This window comes from Rhamphochromis longiceps, linkage group LG5 (genome assembly GCF_057381845.1).
Source record: "Rhamphochromis longiceps isolate RC_006_pf linkage group LG5, R_longiceps_female_GT1.1, whole genome shotgun sequence".
In the NCBI taxonomy this organism is placed as follows: Eukaryota; Metazoa; Chordata; class Actinopteri; order Cichliformes; family Cichlidae; genus Rhamphochromis; species Rhamphochromis longiceps.
The window spans coordinates 15,437,670-15,464,736 of NC_140561.1; the positions used below are offsets into that span (position 1 = coordinate 15,437,670).

The 27,067-nt window shown below is 43.6% G+C and overlaps 1 protein-coding gene across 1 annotated transcript; it reads right to left on the minus strand.

Annotated features, from left to right (window-relative positions):
- Nucleotides 1-468: 468 nt before the first annotated feature.
- Nucleotides 469-24,355, minus strand: LOC146669472 (RNA-binding protein Musashi homolog 1-like). Its single transcript, XM_085406085.1, has 14 exons — nucleotides 24,195-24,355; nucleotides 23,616-23,656; nucleotides 22,749-22,830; nucleotides 22,526-22,610; nucleotides 14,870-14,911; nucleotides 14,316-14,408; nucleotides 7,507-7,555; nucleotides 6,916-6,998; nucleotides 6,635-6,752; nucleotides 5,360-5,440; nucleotides 4,693-4,749; nucleotides 3,466-3,528; nucleotides 3,095-3,249; nucleotides 469-2,962 (listed from the first exon to the last, which is right to left on the minus strand). The coding sequence occupies exons 1-14, from the start codon at nucleotides 24,257-24,259 to the stop codon at nucleotides 2,921-2,923; spliced, it is 1,056 nt and encodes a 351-aa protein (XP_085262211.1). The 5' UTR covers nucleotides 24,260-24,355; the 3' UTR covers nucleotides 469-2,920.
- Nucleotides 24,356-27,067: the final 2,712 nt, after the last annotated feature.

Genomic DNA, 27,067 nt, shown 5'->3' on the forward strand with positions numbered 1-27,067 from the left:
ACTAAAAAATGGGAACGAATTATGTGTTTTTGTGACAGGCTGCTAGTAACAATGTGCCTAAAGATAGGATTCTCTGTCACTCATCACTGGAGTTAGGTGGAGTTTATATGTTGGAATGACTCACAGTCCAGCGTTTAGTAGTTTAAATTAACACAGACCAAAATGTTTTTCGCACCAGGCTGCAAACATGTTTATCCCTACTGTAAGGTTGTGCATTTGATTAAGGGAGCGAATCCAGCCTCAAATGGCCATTCTGTGAACTGCAACTTTTGGCACTCGTGTTTTGGCTTCATTTTTCAGCCTCAGCAGTTGAAGTTTGGCAGTTACATACGCCGACTATTTGTGCCAGTATACCAATTTAAGAGGTGGCATTTGCTCTTAAGATTTCAAACACGCAGGTCAGTTCACATGACTTCAGTGCGCATGTGAACAAATGTTGGGTTAAAAAAAAAAAAAAGGAGTCACAAACACTTTAGAATAATTTATTAGGATTTTCAAATTGAAACTGTCAGGAAAAAAAACAAAGAAAAAAAAAGAAGAAAAAAAAAGAAAAGCATTGCTGTAAAGCTTGGCGGGGGACAGCCCAAATCTTAAACTTTAACCGAGCTCATGTAGAGCTACAAACTCCATTCAAAGCATTGGCCCTTTTCCTTACAACAGCACAACAAAAGACATCATTAAAATCAATATACAAGGGGAACAAGATCTCAAAACAGAAAAATATAGTTTCTTTTTTTTCTGAAAATAAGTCTTAATGCCGCAGAATTATCCACTTGTCGTCTGCTATTACCAATAATAGTACTATTTTCATTTGTAAGGTAAAAAATAACTTATTGCTTTATTGTAAGTTAAAAAGTTACAGTGTTGGTGTCCAGCAGTAGTTTTTTTTTTTTTTCTTTTATCATGTCCCAGCCCGTCTGACAGAGGAACTACTGGCTGGATCAGGAAGTTTTCTGCTGTGCTGAACATCAAACAGGCTGCAGCAAGAAGGCTGAACAAACAGGCTACTTGTTTTTGCAAAGGTTGAATTTGTTCCAGCTTTTTGACTTTTCCTGCCAGCCAGCGCCGTCTTGTACTGAGGCCCCCGTATCAGAGCCGACTGGGAGCGAGACCCTGTTCCATTTCTGGTTCCCTGCCCAAAACCCTGTCTGTTCACCACCACACTGAGCAGCAACTATATATAAACAGTTATCTGTTGGTTCCAGAGGTGCACAAATTTATTAAAACGAAGTGTGGAATGGGAGAGAGTCAGGGGGGAGAAGAGCAGATGAACCCAAATGGAGCAGGGCAAACGTTCTGGTTTTTTTTTTTCAGTACCAAAGGAAAAAAAGGCAATCAAAACGCTCCTTCGCTGACGAAAGTAGTTCCATATTACACCTTGATGTATGCGCACAAACACTCACTCGCACGCACGCACGCACACACGCAGACGCAATCACATGCACCTTCAATAGTGATAAGAGGAAAGAACATGATCGTGATTTTTCTACAACTGCTTCTCTGAGAATGTCCTTCATTTGTTTGTCACGGTGGAGAACACCGCATAAAAGAATTTTCTTAAAAGAATTAAAATAAACAAAAACATTAAGAAGAGAAACGCGCAAAAAAATATATATATAATATTTTCAAAAATCAGGAAGTGAAGTCAAGTCCCGAATCGCCAGAAACCCCTTATTTCTCCTGTTTTAAAGTTGTTAATCATCCAAAGTCCCATCGTGGTTTCATAAACTGTTTTCCACGAAGACGCAAGAGACAAATTCGCTTATTTTTTTCTCTCTCTTTTTTTTTTGAAAGACTTAAATCAAACAAACAAAAATATGACCTGGTAACAAACAAACAAAAATGTGTCAACTGAAAAAAAATATGTCAGACAAGCTCCTGGAAGTTTATTCGCCAACAGCTATCCTGGATAGCGTTGCGCTGAAGTGACGCTAGAGTGGACTGCCCCACAGTGTACACATAATGGCGTATGCATACCCATAAAAGTAGTGAGATGACCGCAGAGAGTAGTAAATGACATCCAGTCAAATTGCTGTTAACCCTTTTCCAAACCAACCAATGACATGCCAGCCGGTTCAGTGACCCCTCCCTCCCACACCCATCCCACACCCACCCTACCTCACCCAATGTCTATTTACAATATTTTACAGGAAGACATAAAAACATTGCTTTAAAACCAATTACAGAATAAAATACCTTACAGATTATTATGTCAATATTAATAACAATATTACAAAGGTTTTTTTTTGTTTGTTTTTAGAGACTACCAAAATATACATTTAACTTTTGTTGTTGTTGTTGGTTGGTTTTTTTTTCCCTCCATGTTTCTGTGAGACTCGAGTTAAAAAAAGGACTGTGTTGGATTTGTTCTTCCTTTGTTAAAAACGGCTTTGAGACCCATCTCATCTCGCACAGCTTTCTTTTTTTTGCCTTCTTTCTGCTTCTGTTAACATCAGCACGACAGCTGGGAAGGATTCACGATGGAAGTGAAGTTTAAAATGACGATAATAAAAACTCAAAATAGTTGTCTGTGTCTTTGTCAACGATGACAAATGTTTCCTCGGAGATATTTTTTTTTTTTTTTTTTTTTTTTTTTGCAGTTTCTTTTTCTCAGCTTCAAAAGGAAAAAAATGGATAACTGAGGGGGGAGAGGGGGTGGGCTCTAGTTATTAGACTACATGATGAGGACAAAAGAGGAGAAAACAGGGAAGTTATGTTGAAGTGAGATTAGTACAGCAGAAACAAGAGTTCTGGATTTAAAAAGATATTCAGTCGGTGGGCGGAGCCATATGGAGCCAGGAGAGCCCGGTAAAGAGCCGGTGGCCGGCCAATCAGGTTGTGCCATCAGTGGGCAGTCAGCATTGTGATTGGCTCATCAGCAGAGGAGACGCCCTCCCATCCCTCGGTGACCTGAGACTTCTCAGTGGTAGCCATTAGTGAAGGCAGTAGCAATCAGAGGACCCTGAGGACACACACATACACACACATAGAGGCAAAGATGAATACACTTCTAGCAGCTTTGTCAACACACGTGTGCATTCATGCATGCATATAAGTCTGAGTTGGTGGGTGAGGAAGGGAGCATGTGACCTACCCCTATACCATGGCTGAACCCTGTGCTGGGGGCGGGGCTAGCTGCACTGATGTAGCTGCTGACTCCTGAGTCCTGATTGGCTGCAGCGTACAGGTCAGCCATTGGTCCAGGGCTGCTGGTGCCCAGGAAGCCAGCTGTGCGTGAAGGGGTGGAGCCTGAGAGCCAGGAGAGACAAGTCAGTCTTAAACACTGGAGGGTTTTCTCTCACACACACACACACATAGAAACATGCACATGTCTAAAAATATTCCTTTATTTCTCCAACCAGGCCATCACGCACGCGCTCATTGTGAGTAAGGGGAGCATGCAAATTTGTAAACATGCACACACTCCTGCTGTTCACACTCTTTCGCAGACAAACAGGGACATACCTCTAACTACCGCGGCGGCTGCTGCAGCTGCTGCCATTGGTCCGTATGCAGTCAGGGGAATGGCTGAGGATTACACAACAAACAAAACTGTCACACAACACGTATGTCATGATCTACAGCTCAGTGTGGCTGAACAGAGAGCTGACCCAGAGATCTGACATGTCATTTAAATACCACTGGTGTAAGGTTTAATGATCCAACATCCTATAGCATCTGGCTTGATGCATTAAATAAGATACAAAATGATGGCTAAAATCAAAGAGGATGGCGTTTCCAAGTAAAAATGTAAGTACAGCTCAGAGCCACTAGATGTCAGTGTAAAGGCGCAGCTGCTTGTAGATCGGCTGCATGCACAACACATCCAAAGGCTAAAAGTATTTACCGGCAGAGTTAGGAGCAACCTAAAAGCTTTTAGCCCAATATATCATCATATCTTGTCACCTCTGTCAGAAGTAGTCTTCAAAGAAAAATGGAACTCGTTAGATCGTTTAGTGTACATCCATAAATCGCTCCATCAATTTCCTTAACTGCTTATCCAGTTGAAGGTTGATGGGAGGCTGTAGCCCACCCAAGATGAGTTTAGGCAAGACGCATGGTAGACCCGGGGTAGGTCACTGGTCAGTGGGTTCGAAAAGAGAGACAGACAATCACACACTTTTACATTCACACCTATGGCCAATCACAGATTAACCTAACATGCATGTCTTTGGACTGTGGGAGGAGACAGCATGCAAACTCCGCACAGAATCCAGCCGGCCAGGAGGTCTGAGCCAGAAACCTTCTTACTATAACAGTGCTAACCAATACCTGGGGGTTCATATTTTATGGTGCTTAAGGGAAAAAGACATTTTAAGGCGACCTCCACAGTAGCTTCGCAAAAACAACCGATATGTTCACAGAAACTACTTAAAGTTTGATTCTTGAAAAGTCTTACAAGGTCGTTTGCATTACCTTTGAACCCTATTTCTACCTGCTGCTGGATTGCCTCACGTGTACATAGGCGGACTATTTCTTAAATCAAAAATTAAATCTAAATCTGATTTTAAAAGTAAAAGTAAACAGGTTTGTTTTTTGGGTTATGCTGCTTTTGTTTTTGAAGAAGTATCCCAGTGATTCAGGGTTACTGCATTTAGTAAAGATGGTCTTCGTGGTTTAACTTGGGTTTCTGCTGCTAAAGAGCTTCGGGTTTTCTTTTTAGGTTCTCAGAGGGGTTGCGGCAACACTCACCTGCCAGCTCAGGAGGGTGGGATGATGTCAGGAGGGGGGTCCTCTCTAAATGGAATTCTAGAAACAGAGAAGATCCAGAGAGAGAAAAATGTCTTTGTAAATAGTCGCCATCCACCAGCCATACTACAAAGGCACACACGCACACAGAGACAATGTCAACACAGATGCACGAGCACAGAAAGTAAAAACAAAAGAGAACAAAACAAAAAAAGAAAACCTACTGTAAGGACAGGCAGGAAGGTGGGAGCAAAGGAAAAGGAGGGGCGATACGGCCAATTGAATGGGGCTTACATAAGCAGATCAAATAAACAAAGAAGAATATAAGAGGAAGAAGGTCTAATATCACAAATGAAAGGCAAAAAACATCAGTAACTAACATTCGAAACAGAAGACAGTGTTTCAGAAAGTGCAGAGGGTTTAAGTTACAGACAAGAGCACTTTAAAATCACACTTGCTGCAGCTGAAATGAAGGCGGCATGACACGCGAATCTGAGCGCACACATGAACCTCTAGCCACGTGGCCGTTGCTGTTCATACATGTTTCGCCTCGCACTGTTAAAAACTGTCAGCATGCCGCAGCCTGTAGCCTTTAGCCTTTAGCCTTTACTCTGTCCCTGTCTGCAGGCCTAAAGAGAGTCAGTGAGCTGTGTGGCTTATGCAGACGTACCTGGGAACTGGTAGGTGTATCCGGGCGCGATACCAGAGTAACTGCGGCTGGTGTAGGTAGCAGTCTGAAAACCCGGGTAGCCTGTTGGAGAGAGAAAGAGAGAGAGGATTAATTGACTGTATAAAGGAGCATGATGGCGAACTCAGAAAATGAGTTTTAGGGGAGGCTGCTTGGTGTGTGAGCAGAAATCACGATGAGTACACACAGGCAGATCTAGCCATCTGATCTATCCAGGTTTATTTTTGGAACCACCTCAAGAGTGCAGTCATACATTCACCTGCTGCAGTGGCAGTTAGCTAAGCGATCTCCTATAAGCTAATTTCCTCTGCTCTTGTACAACAGAGTGCAGCTACGAAGGAGTTACAGTAAAGATGGCTATTATTAACTACTGAGTGATTTAAGGTCATTTATTTGATTTTGCTTTCCCTCATCCGGGGTTCATTTTAATCAACCTCGGAATATTTCGAAATTTAAGGCGAAGCTCCGGACACTTGGTGATCCAGGCATACACATTAGCTTAACGTCTGCGGGAAATGGGGTCATTAGAGATGAATTACACATGAGCCAGACCTAGTAGTATGAGTCACTGACATTTACAGGCCCTTACTGAGATTATGTATTACGATCTGAAATTTGCCAGTAGAGGGCATCAAACAACCACAAACTACAGCTGATGTAGCTCTCGGTTTTGATTTCTCAATGAGGATCTCTTCATACTGTATTTTTACTCCAGCGTGTGGAGCCCTTCAGTCCGTGACCTCTAAACATTCGATACATCACAGAGAATAACGTCATTGAAAGCAGGCGTTTAGCTTACGTAGCCTAAATATTTCTGAACGGAGGGTGCACCTACAGTATGACATTTCTTAATTTTTAAAGCAGCTCCTTCAGTGTGAATGAGGAAACCTAAGAAATGCGTTCAAATTGCTGAGCTATTCCCAGCTAAATTAATGCACAGAAGACATTTTCAAGGCACTACTGAAATTTGAGTCAATATTGTGATTTGGTTCCTTTTCTGTTATTTCTGATCAGCAACACATACAGAAATATGTCTCGTTTCGGTGTTTTTCCACATTCTAGATGTCTGAGTTTATTCTACTGTTACTTTTTTTGAGTATTTTTAGAATAAGTACAATCTAAAACTAAGCTACACACACATACTTGCATAATCTGTTATTTCTGTCTTCGTAAAGAAAAATGGTGTCAGTCAGTGCTAGCACTTGATTAACAGTGATTTTTTCAGATACTGCATTTGCTGTTTGTTTAATACTTTACCTAACATGCCAATGCCCAGCATAAAAGCGTCCATCCCGTAGGGCATCACCCTGGAACGGCCTCTGGCTGAGCCTGTCGGCGTCATCACCTCCTTGGGCTGGGCTTTCTTGCACTCCACCTGAAGCAAAGAAAACAGGGAGTTAGTAAAAAAAAACTACTGAAATAAAGACACTCAACAGTTACGCCACATGATTCGGTCTGGCAGTTGGGACACTGGGAACAAATCCCTACACCACCGAGTAAACCACGCTCTAAATATTTTTTACAGCTCACGTCCGTACCATTTTGTTGTTGATCTCATGGAAGTGGATCTCACACACTTTCTCAACCACATCTTCATTCTCAAAGGTAACAAAACCAAAACCTGGAAAAGAGCGAGAGAAAAAAACTCTTAAAGAAACCCTTGTAACATTTGAGCAACATTTGAAAGCATGTTGAATTTTCCACCTTTACACGGGCTCTGGATATGAGTGGTTATAATGAGATGGAAGAACGAGCACAGTTATCAGAAAACATGTGATCACTTTAATGTCTCCCTTTTGTAACGTGCAACCCAAAGAGCTGAGGCCAACCTCACAGGTCTTGCTTGTCAATTAAGGTGTTAGCATCATGGAGGAGAGGGGGGATAGGGCGTGGCTAACTCCACCCTGCTCCTTTCTTTCTCCCCCCTTCCCCACTTGTCTTAACTTAGATCCTGACTTTGTATAAACAGAAGTAGGCGAGAGCGAGGAAAGACAACGTTAAGAAAAATTTGTTTGTTTGAATTTTTTTTTAGCTAGATCACCAGAGCTAATGACTCCATCGTGGTCCCACTTAAGCGTATCAACATAATGCGGGCGGGTGCACATTTGAGTATAACTCTGGGTACGCACCTCTATGTCTGTTGGTTGTTTTGTCAAACATGAGCATGGCATCATCGACCTGTGAGAACAAAGCACAGAATAGATGAGCTCGGACATCTTAACACGCGCGCGCGCGTGCACATCATTACACAGCATGGGGTGCCATTGTCCCTCTTTAGCATCGGAGTAAGAGGAGAAAACAGATGGAGAGGGTGGAGGGCAGAGACTTGGGCGGGGTGACAGGTGACAAAGGAGAGAAGAAAAAAAGAATGGAAGGGTGAGAGGGGAAGAGAGCGACGGGGAAAACAGGGGGAAAGAGGGCGCCGTGTAAAAAAATAAAATGAAATGCAATATATCAGCGGTAAAAAAGAGGCGCTGAATGTTTCCCATTCTTCGCTCTGCCTCCGTCCTTCACCCAAGTTCTTACAAACTCTGTCCCGCTCTCGCCCTTCTTTTGCTCTCGTTTGTTCACCCTCGCTGTCTTTCTTTCCCTCTCTGCAAAGTTTACCATTCCCATGGAGACCATGCAAAGAATTTCAATTAGAAGAATTCACCCCCCCCCCCCCCACAAGCACATACACCCACTCCAGCTCATTTCAATGGCTGGAGAGAAAAGAAGAAGGGCTGATAAATAATGCTGTGATGAATAACAGCAATAAGAAGATTGAAAAAAGTTAAAAGTCTTGATGGCAGGTAGGAAGCCTGCCAGTGAGCATTCTGGATTATAGAGTAGAGAACGAAGTGAGCTGAGGTTTTTGTCAACACGCTCTCCTTTTATTCTACTTCTCCCTCCACTTTCCTTTTTGCACTCACTCCACTGCCCTATTCATATTCCACCTCCTCCCCCCCTTTTTTTTTTATCCCATTCCCTCCCTCCCTGCTTCGTCCTTCACTGGCAGGAAAGTTAGCAGCTTCTGACGGCATAAGGAGACACACGGAGAAGCCAAGGCCTGGGATCAAGGTGGAAGTAAAAACTTTCACATTTTCAGTCTTTAGCAGCAAAACAACAGAGACACATGAGCGTGACTGCATGGACAGCTTCAACATTATATCATGATTATTTCAAGAAAACAACAATATATTTAAAAAGAAGACTGAACGTCGTATCGACGCTCGCAGCTTGCAGGCGGCAGCATTTGTAAGTGTAAGTAAATGAAGAGCATTTACCAACCTTCTTTTCCAATGAGCTGCTGTCACTGATGATACACTTCCTAATTACAAGTGTGAATCTATTGAAACAAGGTGCCAGCAGCAGCTGCAGGAGCGTTACAGTGCAATGGTAGTGAGTGACACAGCAGTATATACAGTGACACAGCAGAAATTCAAACGTGAGCACAAAACTAGCCCAGGTTGTGCTTTCCCTGGGACATTTAAGTAAAACTATAAAATAACTGCGTCGTGCTTTAGTTTAACAGTAACTACAGTAACTTAACCTTGCAACTTGTCAGCAGCCTGCACAGTATTGTCACACAATAAAGATGAAAGTGTTTTCTACCTGTTGTTTCTCAGGGTCGAGCTTTCTAATCAGCTGCTTAAAGCCCTGCTCTAACACCGTGTAACCACATCAGTAATTTCCATCCGCCGTTCGCTCTTCCTGTCATATGGAGAGTGCTCTAGCATGCTCGGTTGAGTCATTTGTTTACTGTTGGGTCCCACATCACGGGCTGCTAGTATCTCCTGCTTCATAGCCTGCTTTGTACTCAAGGGTGTGTTTTTGCCATGTTTGTTATTTCCACCTTTAGTGGGTCAAATTTTCTCACATTTTTTCAAAGTACCGTGCTTTGCTTGGAGGGTGCTGCAGCAGCTGCTTTTCTAGCTACCGCTCTTGCTGTCAGACATGCCTGGGCCTGTCTCCTTGCTGCTTGCACTGGGGACAATATGGCGTTGCTGTAGCATGTATGATATCGCGATATGATGTTTTTATATCAGTAAAAATAACCATATTATCGGGACGATGATATAATATGCCAAAGCCCTACCACATGGCTATTTTCATTAGGCAGCGCGTGCTGAAACCCAAACCAGTGTAACCTGAGTGCCTGAGGCCTCTGGGTAGGCAGGTCATTTGATTTCTAAAACGTATCTCAGATGAAAAACACACATGCACGCCTTCTCGTCTGATTGAGATCAAGCCTGTGCAAGTGTTTGCACCAACGAAAGTGAAAAATGATATATGCAAAGAGGATCAAGGTTGCGTCTACAGCCCTCCTCACTCTCATCCTTGTTAACATATAGCATGGGACACACACACGCAAACACACACAGAGCTCCCCCCTGTGCTCGTCTTGCTGTCCTTCATTCAGTTTTTATCCTGCAACCCCCTCCTCCTCCTCCCTTCCCCTCTCCTTTCCTCTCCCCCTCATGTCTTCCAGCCTTCCGGTCATCCAGACTCAATGACACAGCAGAGAGCCAGGGAAGAGGACAGCAAGTAGACAGCTGCAGGCCAACATGTTATCATAAGAGTAGAGTTACACTCACAGCTAGTCCTCCTGTTAGCATTAGCAACATCTATTCTGGAAGAGATTAGCAAACCCTGCCAGCCAGAGGAGATTTTAAGTATTGGAAACAGAAAAATATTACAGATAATAAGCAGTATAGTAGTGCAAACATGGTTCTGCTAATTGTCCTCCATGAGAACAGAAAGATCTGCAGACTGTGGCCACACACCAGCCCCCCTCGCCTTTGCCAAAACCAATAAGGAGAAGATCTCACGATGTCCACTGCCCAGGGTGCTGTAAGACAATCTGATTGGATAGCTGTGAGTTCTGAGATTGACTTAGCAGCAGCTCTATCGCTAACTACTCAGCATGCATGCAGAGCCGAAGTAAACTTAAGGTCATATTCTCATAGTTCTGACATTCTCAGATGTACAGAGAACGAGGGTCAGCCGAGATCTCGAGCTGCTTCCCGAGAGCGGCATTAAAAATAACCGCTTTTTAGTGAAGCGTACCGCTATTGTACTGAAGAACAAGTGTTTGCTGACAAGTCCATTACACTTTTCTGCCAGATTATGAAAGGTGGCATTCACATTTTTTTCCCCGCCGTCTCCTCACATCTCCCTCCCTCGTTTCATTCTCGCTCGCTCTCTCCGGCCATCTCTCTCTAAACAGGCCAGCAGACAAAGTGTTCAGTCAAGCCTTCTAATCGCCAGCTCACATGGGTGAGTGGAGTCCCAACTTTTCCCGTCTGCCCTGTCCATGCTGCTTTTTTCATCCTATCCGCTCCTTCGTTTGCTTGCTAACCTACTCTCTGGGTTTACTCAAAAATGAAGATTTGAAATCATCGGGCTTTTCGTGTAGGATACAGAGAGGCAGGGTAAACAGGCATGAAAACAGAGATTTCCTTTGGATTAAACCTAATTGATTGTACGCCCAAAATGCCTGAAATGCTAATGCCTGAAATGTTAAACACACTTCTGTGTGTGGACAGATCTTATATTCAGCTTTGGCCAAAAAAAAAAAAAAAAAAAGAGCCACATGAGCTTGAGGGAAATTACAAGACCCTCATTTCAGACTTCTAATCGAAACATGGCTGCTGCAGTCTCATTGGCCTGGGAACATTTAGCAAGAGGCCCTCAGATTTTTTCAACTAGGAAATCACATGTAAACAAAAGCCTCTGACTCCTCAGGTTGGCCCAGAACACCTGACGCGTCAACAACCGAGCAGCCACCCTAGTCCAAGTAGTGAAGTTTATCTAGGTGTTCTTAGAGGCTTGCTAAAAAACAACAACAACTTCGGCACATATCAAAGACTTGCATAAGATGCAGAGTGCATTCTGTGTTTTCCTTGCAAGGCGGTACCACAGTATGAAAATAAACAGGACACTGAGTCCTGCTCCAACCAAACCTGCACCTTGTAACCAGGCTCAGATAATAAACAAGAAATACCTCCCGCTCAGCAGGAATGCACTGTGGGATCGCCGCTATCCACGATACAGCTTTGGTCTCACGTGTCCAAACAGTCCAAATATTCCCTCATCCTGCGGAGGGAGTGTTGTCTTAGATATGAGTGTCTGTAATCACCGGGGAGAAATGATTCGGCACACAGACTGCAAACAGCCATTTTAAGCGAGTGCACCGAGGAGAAACGTGTCACATGTCACAACAGCCACCTGAATCTGTGCCACGGGTCACACGCTCGCAAATCCAGGTCTTCCGTGAGCACGCGGGCCGGAATTAAACGGCGTTCTTTAAATTTGAACCAGTACCTGAAATACAGTAATACCTCAAGCATGAGTCAGAGGCCAACTGAGAGAAAACACAGGCAGACACGAGGCAGAAGGAGCTTCGTGCTGTTAATTTCTTCCAACCCATTAGGCCCACATCCTGAAGCAATGCTCATTTTCAGACTGTCCTGCTCACCAACGGCGGCAGAGGCGCACACTTAATGTTTGTGACAACTGGATCGCCGGCTGTGAGCCTCGCTCTCCGTCTGCATGGGCACAAATGCATGCAAGCTCGCATCCACGACGATGCCACTGTCACACTTTCACGAGCACGCCCGTCTTTCCATTCATGCAAATACACACTTCTCGCACATTTTTTTTAAAGGAAACGCACAAAAAAAGCACTGGATTATAGCGGGACAATGGGCGAAGGCAGGTCACCACGGCAACAAGCTGAGAGCGACTAGAGCAGGGTGTGTGTTTGTGTGTGTGAGATGGGAGGGTGTCTGAAGTACTGATTTTGGGTAAGGTGGGGGGCTGTTACAGGAGCAGCTGTTGCATTTGATTAGTTAATACTGAAAAGGCTGATCTCCATTCGCGCACACAGTAGTTTGCTAAAAACTAACCCAACATGCCACGCTTTATGGATAATTTAACACACTTATTTCTCATCAGATTGGTCCTTTTTTCCCCCCTTTAATAATCACTTTTGCCCCTCACTACTATCTCAGCATTCCTCCTTCCCTCTGCCCTTCAACCTTTTTCTGAGTTCCCCTCCCACTCTCTCTCCACGGGGGGTTTCTTCTTCCCTTTCAGTCCCCTGCCATCTCCCTCTTCCCCTCCTGCTTTTTTTTTTTTTAACCTCCCTCTACCCCCGGCCACTCATCTGTCTACACAGCATGTGTTTGCCTTTCACCAAATTTCTTTCAAAAGAGCTAAGCAGGCCAAATGCAGAAGCCAGAAATGCTAATATGTGATCAGAAAAGAGCAAAAACAGCCAACAACAGAGATAAACTAACAAACTAAGTCATGCTAAAGCTGACGGAGCAGAACCACCGATGACCACACAGCATTTTCTTTGTTTCCCCTCTTTGATATTTGCACTCTTTAGAGAAACCCACTCTGAGGACTTCTGAAGAAGCTAGCTAAGGTTAAAAGGATGTATAACAGCGCAGCATTTGTTTCTTTCACTTTCACTGCGTGCCTTCGTTTCACTTTTTCTCCTAAAATAGGTCTGCTTTCTCTTTTTAAGGTGTCTCGACTTGAACCGAAAAACGGACATGCTTAAAACAAAAGCCATAAAAGTTTTTTTTTTCTCTGTGGAAAAAAAACGTTTAAAAGGAAAGTTAAAAAAAACTTTTAGCTGGACAGAGTCAGTAGATGAATATAATCTATCAAAGGCATGCAGTCCATTAGAGCAGCCAAGCCCAACCAGAGGTACCCCAGGGTGTGCTTATGCAGCTACCAGAAGGTACACGGACAGATTGCGGGCAAGCTGAAGTAATTTGATACAATTTTTATCAAGTAATTTGATCAAAGTACTGTAACACCTGAACACAACAATTCCCCACTTATAGTGTGAAAACTTGTTAGAAGCCAACAGTAAGCTTGAAAACCACTGAAAAATGATTCACTTCAAAAATAACTGATTGAAATGTTTCTGTACTTTATTAAATTGTGAACTAAAAGTAGATGAAACACCTTAACGCTCATAAATTGTAAAAAGTTTAAAGTGTTGGCTAATGGAATGGAATTGTTAGGCTAATCGAAAAGCTAATTCTTCCTTAAAACTAAGAGAGGAGCTGCAAGCAGCCAAATGCTGACAAAATATTAGCATCCACCTTAAGAAATCTGGGTTAAAAGTAGAGGATGTAAACACCACACACCCACACGATACAATACTATCACAATATCTCACTCATGATAAGATATTAAGCTTTTGTAGTAACATATATTGTGATTTATCACCCTTTTTTCAACTACAAATTATGTCCTCAAGACAGCCAATATCTGTTTTATCCAATAAGATAAAGTTATCTCACTTCAGTTATTAATGTCAAGCACACCAACACCGTCACTTAAACCTGCCACAAATGTTGCCATAAGTCATAATGTTGCAGTTATATACAATCTGTTTCTGATAAAACAGCAATAAACTGTGATAAATTTAAAAAAAAATCACATATCGTCTGCTGCCTGCACACACTTAACCATTACATTTGTGCTCAGCAGCCATCCTGTTCTGCAGAATACAAACAGCTGGCAGCCAGTTGAGTCGACGCAATCTGTCTGTATTTATAAATTAAATAGCAATTATCTGCAAATGTCTAAAAACCTCTCTGAGAGTGATTCCAGTCAGTCCCAGTCAGAGTGCAACTGCTTGCAAAAAGGTCGCCCCCTATTATCAGGTGAGATGATAATGATTTATTAAAAAATTGATATTTGTTGTCCCTTTATTGATACAATATAGCTTTGCAACATATCTATCTATCAACTGCCACTTAAAAACCACTAAAATGCTCATATATCTAATATGATGGGTATTATCTGTGAAGGGTAAGTCAAGGTCAGACCAAGGTTGAGCAGCAGCAGTCCAGCTGAAAGACAGCTTTTCAGAGTGAAGGCTTAAGCATGATGGTTGCAAGTATTTAGTAGGTTTGTGCATTTTTTTTACCTTTCCAAACTGGTCAAAATATTGCTTCACATCTTCGATGGTGGTATTGACTGACAGTCCTCCGACAAAGATCTTCTTTGTCCTGGTCACCAGCTAACAGCGCAGAAGGAAAAGAAGAAGAAGGTATCTTTTATCACTAATAACATTAGGTCTGTGCTAGCTGCCTGCGATAAAGACACTTTGTGTTGGTTGGCGTTTGTCTAATCTCAAAGGTTGCTTAAAGCTCTTCTTGGAATTCAGACTAATTGATGTCAATTTAAGGCCTCTGAGGCGTGTGCATGCGAGCAGCATGTGTGCAGGTGAATAATCGGCGCAAGCATCCATTTAGGTGTGAGCCAGAAAATGCATGTGTGTGCGTGTGTGCACGTATACAGGCGGCAGTGCAGGAGCCTGTGTACACAGGGTCATGGTGTCAGGCTGGACAAGTGGATTGTAGCTCCAATTAGATCATGTGCCTGAGTCTAATCCCAGCCAACCAGGGCTCCCTTATTAGGGGTGACACATGACATCATCTCCACTCCTCCTTGCTGTTAACTCCTTCAGGGTGCACTCACCTTGGGCTGAGCCCGGCGGGGAAACGCCACCTTTGGGTCGATCTGTAGGGAAAAGATGAGTCATGATGAGTTTTTGTTGTCGTTTTTTAAGTGATAAATCAATACATTTGATTTGTTTATAAAAAATATATATATAGATATCAATGCTGTACTCTTTCTGTTGTAACAGAAACAGGCAGCAAATGCATAAATAATCTACGACTGGTCATCAGGAAACATATAATCAACTACATTTGCCAAAAAGACATTTACAAGCTGCACACCTTCTACACGTTACTACATGTTCTGCTCCGTACTATTATGTTTGGGGTCAATTAGACCACAGAGATGTCTAATTCACACTCTGTTCCAATAACAGACTTATTAAGGATTTGGGAGCAGTAAGGCTACAAAGGAAGTACCATCATACTAATAACAGACACGGCATAAGCAAGTTTGGATCGCTGGCAACCATAAACACAAGTTATCCAGCCTCAAACGTGTCATTGAATGGTTGGGGGACTGGAAATGCACATAATATATATATAGGAAAGCGATATTAAAATATATCTGACATTTGATTTTTTTTTTTTCCCAGCAATGATACCGAATCTCTACCTGCTCTGGTTTTGTTGCTCAAAAGTTCCTGTTCAAAAAACCGCTGCGCACGTCAATGAATTATCACCCTGTTAACTAACTAGAATTTGTTACAACACAGAGCCTCTAAGTCTGGACTACAGGTCCAGAAATAGATCGTATGCTAATCCGCGAATATGTATAGTAGACCCTTGTTTATGCAAGCCCCCGAAAATCCAAACACGGCAGCTAAACAAACACGCATAGGGAACAAAATACACAGTGAGACAGGAATATGTACTTTCTCTGAATTGTGTGTTGAGACACGACTAAATGCATCTTCGCCACAAACTACACAGAGCGGGGCAGTCTTGAATCCAAAATGAGCATCTAAGATTCTGAATATATCACACATAGATTTTTTTTTTTCTAAAATCTCACAAATCCTGACAAGCTCCATTTTGGATTAGCTCGATTTGACTGTATCCATATTCCTCCCCACTGGAATGTCTCAGCATTGGTCAAGGTTACAGATAAAATTAGAAGTAAATGAGCTTTGAATGAGCTGGCCTTTAATAATGCTAAATATGCAAAGCTCGGCCTGGCATTTTAAATTTGTGCGGAATCTCGTGTTATTCTCACTCAAACCGACGAGTGAGATGATTTTTAGGTCACAGGACCTTGTAGTGTATTATGGTCTTAGAGTTTCATCTTTGTTCTAATAATTGGATGTGTGAAGCGAAACCCCTCATGTCTCCCACAGCCGCTATCAGAGGTATTGAATTGATATTGGCAGTAAAAAGTGCCCTGTGAAATAGCTTAAAATAATTAGTTCTAATGTGAACAATACGCACGACACAAAGGAGGGTGTTCGTTCAATATTCAAACAATCCTTTCATCTCGCCCCTGTGTTAATTCCCTGCTTCTGATGACAAATCTACTGACACATATATCCTTCGAGGACCTTTAAGTGCTTCACATTTGCCGCCGCTTCGAGAGCACAGCGCTGTGTAACTAAGATGCAGCTGCAGCGTCCTTGGAAGGGATTGCAGAGGGACTTTACACCTTAAAGTGGGACACAAAGATGAGAAGAGCCATGTCACCTCCAGCTGGTCAGCGCACAAAGACTAAGGTGACAAGGACGCACGAAGCCACCAGCGACTATCCGCTACAACCGAGCGCGCTCACAAACAATGACAACACAGCATTTCTGTGTCAGTGTGGACCAAATGTGACATTACAGTGTTACAGATGTGTGCGTTTGCCCGCTACATGATTCAGCTTTTTTAGCCATTTTTATTTAAATGTGTCACAAATAATACTGACTTATAAACTGAACATCGGGTCACTGCCGTGATCAAGCACGATGAACATGAGTAAGAGAATTCATTTTACTCACACCGCGCATTCACACCCAGCATGGCAGCATTTGACCTTGTTCAATAAAAATGTTTTTAAAATAATTAAACATCTTTTTTGTGGCGTCTATGTTTGAAATGTATTTAATGAGAGAAGATATGTATAAACTTAGAGTTAATATCAAAGCTTTTCTTCACATCATTCCAGCCCAAATACTGCAAACTCAGATGCATCAATTTCTACACACTAGTTTCACTGTTTACTAAAAACAATAGAGTTATAGTACAACTGTACTACTGGAAAGAAACTCATTTATATTACAGCGCAATATAATTATCACAATTAAACAACTCCAAGCGTCTGTAACATCCTAATGACATCACCGGTTGGCGTACGTGGGCAAAATGTCCGTTGTTCCTCTTGGCACTGAAGTGCTGAGAGGTCACTGCCTTGTTCAGCCCACCTGCCTTGTACTGTTTTAACACGACAAGAGGGCAGGAGCTGCCTTGAGGCGATCATGTGGCAGAGCATGAGCTGAGAATGACAGCGGTCAGACATCTAACACGAGCCACATTGTCCATTGTTATCACCATTGTAAACACACGAAGAAAAAAAACATCAGTTTCTATAAGCTAGTTGTAAACAAGCACTAATGTCCAAGTCTTTTTTTTTATTCATCCAGCAGCATGTTGATTAGTTAAGTTTTCTCGGAAACCGCCTTTCTTTTAAGAAGTGTGAAATCAGTATGTTTGCATGACTCAATTCAATTCAACTGTATTTACATAGCACCAAATCACCATTACAGTCATCTCAAATTACTTTATGATGTAAAATAATAGAGAGAAATCGCCAAGAGGACCCTCGCACCTATGAGCAAGCACTTGTTGACAGTGGGAAGGAAAAACTCCCCTTTAACAGGAAGAAGCCTCCAGCAGAACCAGGCTCTAGAAAGGGCAATTATCTGACGCGACCAATTGGGGGTGAGGGGTTGAAGACGGGACACAAATTATGATTTTTTATGGGCTAATTAAATACCTAAGAAATCAAGATATGTGATCACACTGATGTAGCAGTCTTGCTAATAAATTTTAGGATCAGATTACCCATCATACTTCACATTTTTACAAATTAACAATATTGTTACAGCTAGTAAATTATCAGAAGCTCTTCAAAATACTGAAGGTTACCAGCTAGGCTACGTTAGGCCTAATGTAATATCTGTAGCAGTGCTACTACAGCTACTGTCATGCCATGCTGTTAAAAAAAATCGTTCCACTTCAGTGAAGTAACAGAATATATCTAACATGTAATTTCTACATCTGGCAGTACTCAGAGGGAGGCAATAATAAAAATGAAAACTAAAGCATCTATCAGAGTGGCGGATTAGCCTCAAGGAAGACAGATAGGCCACAAAGCAAAAAGTGAAATGACTTAGCCAGGTCACTGTTTGCAACACTCAGAAATAGCTCTTCGGTGGCTTGACATTTGAAAAGAAGCTCGGCCACGTAGCGTTCCCAATCATACTGGTGAAAGCGTAACTACTCAAGAAAAATGTGAAAACCTTTCTAGAAAGAAAAAAAAAGGTGCTTTTCCCAGACTTGACAGACAAGAGTTATAACTGAGTGTTCATGAACTGGTCTAACATCCTGCTTCATGACATCCAACCTCCGCTCATTCTAAGCAGCATAGTGACAGCAGAGCCTGCAGTATGATTTTAGTGGTTTTAGCTTTTAAGACTACTCTAATCTACGACCAATAGTCACCTCGCAGGGCGCGGCGTGTCCACCAGTGTTACAAACTGGAAAACAAAAATCAAAGCATAAATAAATTTTGAAAAAAAATTTAAAAAATGCCAAACCAGTAGATGCGTACGTGTAAAGGTGAGAGAGCACAGAGAGAAAGAGAAGGCATTCATTTGGAAAACAGAGTCAGCCCATGAGAAAGCGGGCCTGTCCAGTGTGGTGGTGCAGTGGGGCAGTCCCAGCAGGCAGCCCCTCTGATTTCATTAATTAACAGGACAAAGAGTACAAAACAGATGGGCCCGTAGAGGAACTGGGGCTCCCGTGCTACCCCCACAGGCACACATACATATACACTTACACACACACATTCACAAGCACCCAAACAATGCAGCGAGAGTGGAAACGCTAACACGAGGATACAAAGTGACATACGTGCAAAGTTCATAGGTGAAAACACAAGCATATACACACAGACATTCAAGCTCTGATACACTGGCCGAGTTTCCAAGACATTCTCGCAAGAAAAGGGCAACCACGTTGATAAAAAGACACCACGGGCTACCGTCATTATGACAAAATAATCAATATGAGCTTAACAAAAGCTATAAACACCCAAGGACACGAAAGGGGCTGACATGTCAATACATGCACACAGTGTAAGAGGGAGACTTGGTTTGGGCTCAGGCCAGCCGGGTCAATCTGCACAGCTGAAGAATGGCACAGTAATTAGTTAACGAAGCTCACTAATGAGGTCCTCCAACCTAACCCCGTCCCTACCGCTTGTAACCCTCTATGTGAGCGCCTAACCCGTGTGGCTGCTGTGCTCGGTTGTGTTTACTGTTGGGGTGGGGGGTGGGGGTTTGTGTACATTTAACATGACAAGAGAGCTCTCTCGCTCCACCTTCAGAGCTGCTCCAAGCTTTATCCCGGATCTGATGTCGTGCACGGACCTCAGGAGCCCAATCCAGTTTGTTTCATTCAATCCGATTAGTTGCTTTACAGATCCATACTAATTACAGCACAGTGCCTTCCCTTCTCTCCTATTCTTCACCTCCTCCATCCCCCTTCTCCTTGTTTCGTGCACGTCAGCATTAACAGCTAATCTTCCAATCAGGAGCGAGCAGCCCATCCTGGCATTTAAACTCTCCACTAACCAGGTGTTAGACCACTAGCAACTGCAGACTATGGGGCCTGTGGCCCACAGTGGCTGCTGCTAACATATGTCATGGGCTACAGATGAAAGCGGCTATATTAGCACAATGCTGACGACTTCTTTAGCCTCGCAGACAAGTCGCGCTAAAAGCAGCAGTTTCCACCTACTATATAAAACACCTTGAAAAGGACATTCCAGCTTACTTGCGCTAAAAACAAATCACATAAAATAAAAATAATCAGTGTGTTTCTTATCTGTCTGTGCCTTCTATTAAAAATGTTTTCAGTAACCTGTATTCAGCACTACACTGGGCTTTTTAGGGGGTCGTTTTGAGAGACAGAGTTCCCTGTGAAGAAATAGCAAATGCCAAATAATCACACTAATCACCAAAAACCATAATTCACCACAATTTTTTAAAAATCTGAAATCACCGCACAGAGGGAGCGAGAAGTGGTCTCTTTTCAGAGAATATCTGGCCTCGTCTTTTACTTCTTCCCGTAACCGGTTCCAGTGAAGCATTTTCTCCAAGAGAACAAATACCAGTTGTGCCCTTCTTCTCCGGCCAGGGAAATACAGCAGCACACCAATGCCCCGAGGCCACACTCTGCCCCCGACAGGAAATCTAACCTCGAACCAAAACAACAACCTCGACAGACCCTCTCACTGAACACAACAGACAGCCTTATTGCATTATAACTGAACAATTACAACAGTTCACTTCATATTTTAACCTGTGACTTTCATTTTCCGAGGGCAGCTAGCACGATGTAACAGGACTGTAAATGTTTAATACCGCTTCTAACCAAGCAGCGTGGACCTTGCACCGGTTAGTTTGCACCTGACTTCTCACCCTGTGCATTTTCTCCTTTTCACATCGCCCGTCCCCGCTTCATGCCTTTCACATATTTTCTCGTAAACCAAAGCTCAGCATAACAAGGCATACACATCACAGCATCAAATATTCTTCCTCGTGCCTGTGAGGAATGCCTCTTTCACGTCTCAGGCTGATCAAACAATACTGTGGAGAGGGAGACTCCAGGTGTGATGCAAAAACGTTCTCTCAAATATGTTTTGTGTAGCGTTTCGAGAATTAAGCTACAAGCAAGGCAAGAAAAAAGAAAATACATCCCAATTTGGCAAATATGAGATTTGCAACAAATAAATTCTGGGCTCAAATTTCCAAAAAATGGAACAACAAAATGGCAACCATACCCCCCATTTAAAACGCCTTGTTGGATAAATGGTACCATGGCACGCTTCCCCCCGCAGACTGCTGCCACAACAACCTGAGCAACCCAGCCTTGCATTTGAGTCATTAACATTATTATTGTTTAGCCTTATGCCGTATTTTGGTTTATAATAGGGCAACGCCTAACCCCACCAGTGGCCTGCCAAGCTGAGCTACCAGAGGCGTCCAAAACCAGCGTTCACATCCCACACACACACAAATACAGAGGGTCTGGCTCTCAAAGGCTCTGGCAGCACCTAGTTTTAAGAGGTAACATGACTCACTGAGTAATATTTTGCAGCTTCTTAGAACCTACTTCCAAGCAAGGTGAAAAAGGAATAATAAAAAAATATATATGGAGAGATTACCAGCAGCAGCGCTCATTTTGTAATAAATATCAGGACCTCCAGCGGTGGTGCTTGAAGGTCTGATTATTTCACGAAACTGCATCTTTAAACTTTCTAAATTATGAAGAGTCTCACTTAAAAAAACAAACATGATATCATAATCTTGCGTACTTATAAATGCCCGACAAAACTTGACACCATCTTTGTGCCACCCAATCAACCAAACCTTAAGTCAATGCAAAATAGCTGAGAAGTTGTTATGGAGACATAAATCCCACTGGGCTGTGCAGTTACAGCACCGTCTCCTGAGGCTGGCGTCACCCCCAGCAACAGGCCTGCTCCAACAAACTAACCAACTCTACCTTTCCTCTGCCCCTGGGCCCTGCTGACTTTCTGTGCCACCGATTTTCACTCTCAAATGATCCTATTGTGTGTGTGGTTAGGAAAGACAACAAGCTGACAAAGACACACCCAGTCCCCAATCCTACAACCAATCTGCATTACCAAGACAGAGGCATTCACACTTTAATAGATATTCAAATGTGGGCCTCGGATTCTCACCAAAACAAACCAAAGAGATTCGCACTCGTGCCCAAGTCACTGTCTCTCGCAAAAATATGGATTACCTGAACACAAGGGTGCTGCCTGTCCTCTGGTTTGGTGAGTGGTTTGTGAAATTTGCCCACATTTGTTTTTTCATGTTTAAGCAGTGTAGGAGGGGGAAATCACAGAGACACACACTCACAAATCTCGGAGTTACATCACTATTTAAATTCAGCTGCTCTGACCCCACAGTCTTCCTTCTCCCTGCCATCAGTTTTGGAATCCACTCCCACAATTCTTGCCACCCCCCAAAAACTCTGAGAGCTGCCACTAAAAAAAACTTATCACTTGCTATTTCCTATGAAAAAAAGAAGAAGGGGAAAAACTTGTGAACTCTCTACTGTGCATAAAAACCTGTGAGGGTTTTTGCAAAGGGGCTCCCACCCCATTCAGGTCCCCAGGTAACCATGGCAATGAAGACCAAGAAAGAACGCTTTCATGTTGGCGCCCTGAACCAGGATTTGGAGGGGGAAATGAGCAAAAGAGGAGAGGAGGAGGAGGGGTGTGGGCTCCAAAATGCACTCCTCAACTTTACAAGCCATAGGGTTGGAGGTAAAATGCACCGAGAGAGAGAGAGAAGGGGTGGGGGGTAAGAAACAGGCTACACACTCCCAGAGTAAGAAAAGTTGCCCAAGTTGTACCATCCACTTCAAAAGTTTAAGAACTCACCGTTTTAGAATCCAGCTCGTGTCTGTTTTGTGCCAAAACCTTTTCCACACCGGCTTGTTCTGTGTATGTTACAAAGCCGAACCCTCTGTAAAACGCGGGGGGGAGAAAGCACACGCAAGTGACAAAATCAGAATGCAAACTCACGACAGCTCTCATGGAAAAGCATGGAAGAGCATGAGGCATCCGGTGATAGGACGGCGGAGCGCACACGCCTCCTTCTTACCTCGACCGCTTGGTAACGGGATCCCGCATCACCATGCACTCCTTCACCTCGCCGAATTTGCAGAAGTACTCCTTCAAGCCCTCTGCAAAGACACCGGGGAGACACTGTTAAAGGGGAAGGGAATGAGAGAAGGACTTCTCTCTAAACAGGGCCCTGGTGTGCTGTGCAGTGGCTGAAGCGAGACAATGGGGGTCGGGCGGACCACGTTGTGTTTGTGTGCGTGTGTCCTGCCGAGGTTTATACACCGGGCTCTCTTTGGCCATTCAGCACAACCAGCCCCATTAGGCCCTGCGGACCACAAACAAAGCTACACACTTGGTGACGCTCGCTGTTTTGACACAGCAGCAGCAGAAGCAGCAGCAGTGGAGATAATAACACGGGCCGTCGCAACAAGACTAAACTGTGCCCGTGCGTCAGCCTGCGCTCACGGCTCTTCGAATAAATGAATGAATTGAGCGGAGTGCTACCAATAAGGAAAACAACAACACTAGCGTGGCCCATGATGACGAGCCCAACTTCCAGCTTTAACGCTGATTAATCGATCACTTTAGTGTTTTTTTCCTTTTTTTCTACTCTGAATGCCCTCCTCGGGTTATTAAGAGTGTAACGAGTGCACAGGAAAGGAAGGCAGACAAGTCGTCGTGTGCGCACGATTAATCTCCTGCGTCTCCCGACTCTAAACCTAGAGCTTGATCCTTAATGAATAGGAGGCTTTGATTTGAACTGTTCACCGCGTTTCTCCTTAAAACTTCAAGAAGCCTCGCAGGTTATCGCCACAGCTATTATTAGAGCAAACGTTATATTTAAAAAGGAGTAAACAGGAGGCTTTCATCCAGACTTATTAAAGTAGCGTGCGGGACAGCTCACCTTGTGTTGTCTGCCAACTCAGACCCCCGATGAACATTTTGCTGAATGAGAGAAACAGAAGCTGTAAGTCACAGATTTTTTTCTCAAAGCGTCTTTTAAGCACAACACATGCACATTCGTGGAGTGAAGGGGGGGATCTGGAGGATCTGTGCGTAATATAGCATCAATAAAGTAAGAAGAAAGCATCGGCCATGTTGCGAAGTCACCAATCGGCCAGTCGGGCCGTTATAATCCCCTAGAGGAGGAGGAGGAGGAAAAAAAGGAGAGGATTTTCCAGATGATGGAAGAGAAGTTACAATGTGGCCTTCTGGTGGAAAAGCGAGAAAAATAAACAAACAAGAGGAGGGGAGGGAGAGAGAAATAACAGGCGGAAAGCAAGCGGTGCGTCTGCGTCTCCTCCGCTGAGTCTATCCATCCCACACATAGAGAGAGAGACACACACACATAACACACACAGCGTGCTTGTCTTTTGTCTCGGCGCGGCTTCGCTCCCCGCACTGAACTCAACTTAAGTCCAAGGTGAACTCAAACCGGGCCGAGAGGCGAGCGAAACACGGGCGCACGGACTCGGGCTGTTACCAGGGGTCGTGGGGGGAGTTGTCCGTGCCGGAGGACAGGCTGCTCTGGCTCCCTTCCGTATCCATTCTGCTCTCCGCTGGTATATTCCCGCACTGTGAGGCGAGGAGAGGCAGTGAAGCTCCACTGCTGCTGCTGCTGCTGCTCCAGACTCAGGGGCGGGCAAGCACGATGGGAGGAGGGGAGGAGGAGGAGGGGTCGGGGAGAGGGGAAGGGGGGAGGGGGCAGCAGAGGTGGGGGTGGGGTGGTTTAAAAAAGAAAAAAAGAGGAGGGGTGAGCGAGGAAGCGCACAGATGCATATACGCTCACAGACAGACTCCGCCTCTACCTCCTTTTCCCGTAGCCTACCCGGGGCCTCGGACCTCCCCTCCTGCGCGCATTGCCTGCCTTTTATTCATGCTGCCAGTGGCGCTCTCTGTGTAGTGTTTCCCCGCCGTTCTCGTCATTGGTTGAATCACAACAGCGTGGCCCATTAATACCCTCCTGGATGTCTTGAAATGTTCGGACGAGAGAACGATTCAATAAATAAACATTTCAAAGACAAGGATCTGATTTAGGACGCACAGAATTCATCACAGGTTTTGTGTGCTAAAACTGTTTTTTTATTGTTGTTGTTTTTTTTTAATTTGCTTGTTAGGTCTCTGTCACTCATTAGTAATCTCTTCATATCAGCTTAATATATGAGCAAGGTTTGGGCTGCTCTACAGGAAGACATAATGGAAAAAAATGGCTTCCTGTGGTGCCAGGTTAGGCCTCAGGTGACATGAAGCATCTGTAACCAGGATACAGTTTGTGAAACAGCCATCGCTGACTGGAAGCTGCTCTTTTATTTTCATATTGCATATGTCAGCGAGGTCCTGCTTTCTATCTGTGTTATATATTGGTTCTCACACGTGATCTCACTGAGTCATAATTAAATGTGATCATATATGATCTGATTTAAACTTGGGCCTACGATGTCAGGATGTTATTTGATCTTATATATAATGTAATCAGTGCCATAGTGATGTATCATGTGATATTATACAATGTAATGCAATTTTATTAATGTGATGTAATGTATACTGATTGATAGGTGAAGTGGATAACCTTCATCATGTCATTTCAGGCTGCTGAACCAACAGCACACTCCAACCATACTAATTGGACAGGAATGGCTCAGGGAACACTTAAGGCAGAGGTGTCAAAAATAAGGCCTGGGGACCAGAATCAGCCCGACAAAGAGTCCAGTCTGGTCCACTGGATGACTTTACAAATTGTGAAGGAGGGCTTAAATTTTTGGGTTTTTAAATGTATTTTTAATAAGTTTTCCAGCTTTTTCTGATGAAGTCCTCCCATTCATATCACACCTTATCATATCACTTCCTTATTTTTCAATTGGATAAAACAATCCTTTGAAGCGGAAGCCAGAAGTGCCGTTATAAAACTACAGAAATTTCTATATTTTTTTTACAATATGTCCAAAATAAAATGATATTGTCTGTTTCAGTTTTATAATTACAGGGCAGTTTGGTCAACGAGCTAACAACATTTTTTTTTTCTGGAATTTTACACATTTATTTCTTACAGTTTAAGCCCAAACAGTGACACATTTCTTTCATTGACTAGAGCAGCATTTCTAGTCTGGAATCCCTGACTTAAGGTATGAACTGACCCGACTCCTGAAACCTCTGAATTCAATCCCAAAATGCCACCACAGCAAACAAGGATGCCCTCCAAACATCCCAGCTCCAGACACCAGGGGATATTCCTCAGATCGATGACCGAACACTGCTTTTTTTATCAGCACGAGAAAAAATGAGACAATATTGGGCGAGTGGTTTTAATGTTGTGCGTCATCCGTGTGTGCATCTCTTTTATGCAATGTAATGTTGAATGTCTTGTCCTAGTTCATTTGTATTGTTGTCATTAACCTTGTCCTCACAATCATTAGTCTTTTAAACCATCATGAAGTCCCTCTTTTCGAATTACCCTCCATCCTCATTCACCCTTAGTCCACTTGTTCCCTTCAACCTAGCACCCACAGCCATCCCTCCCATCAAATCAAGCATTGCCTGTTTGCATTCTTCACCCTTCATCAATTCTTCATCCAGTTACCCAATCACAGTACTACCCTCATCTAAAGTTAACCCTACCTAACCACCTTCTCTCTGTCTTACTACATGACAGGCCACCCTAACCAGCTAAGTGGAAGATTAGCAGCTTTACTTCTAAGTCAGCCTTTCTCTTGGCCGCGGTCAGCCTGGTCAGCTGAGGCAGTTTCGTCACATACCTCAGCTGCTCCGGCCAAAGTGAAACAAGTGTAGCGCTCACAAAGGAGCGTGAAGTGCACTTGTTTTCACTCACCACATTAAAACTCAGACACTGGAAACTAAAAGTTAACAGCATGCTGCTGTCAAAGCTACGGACCCAGGTTGTTTTGTTGAGTTTTATTGGCCGAGATTAAAAATACTACAAACAATAATAATCCATAAATACTATTTTTTCTGTCAACTCCGATCACATCAGCAAGCAATCCCTTGTCTCTGTGTGTGTGCTGCAAGTTAGAGGACAGACTGAGCAATGATCAAACACAACCCTGCACCTGACTAAAAAGTGTTCAGTCATGAAGAGTTAACTTTTCCCACCACCGCATGATGATCTGTGCATGTGCTGGTTCTGAGATGGGCCGCGGGGGGTTTGTGTGTGTGTGGCAGTGGTTGTGGGTGGGGGGGGGGGGGGGGGGGGGGGGGTGTTGAGTCAGTGAGGAGAGGCAGGTCAGGGGGAGGGTGTGACTGGCCTGGCGGACCATAGCGAGGGAACAGTATGTAGGACAGGGCCTTGCACTAGCTAACCTATCCTGGCTGGAGCCGTGGTTGGGTGTACTGAATTTCTGC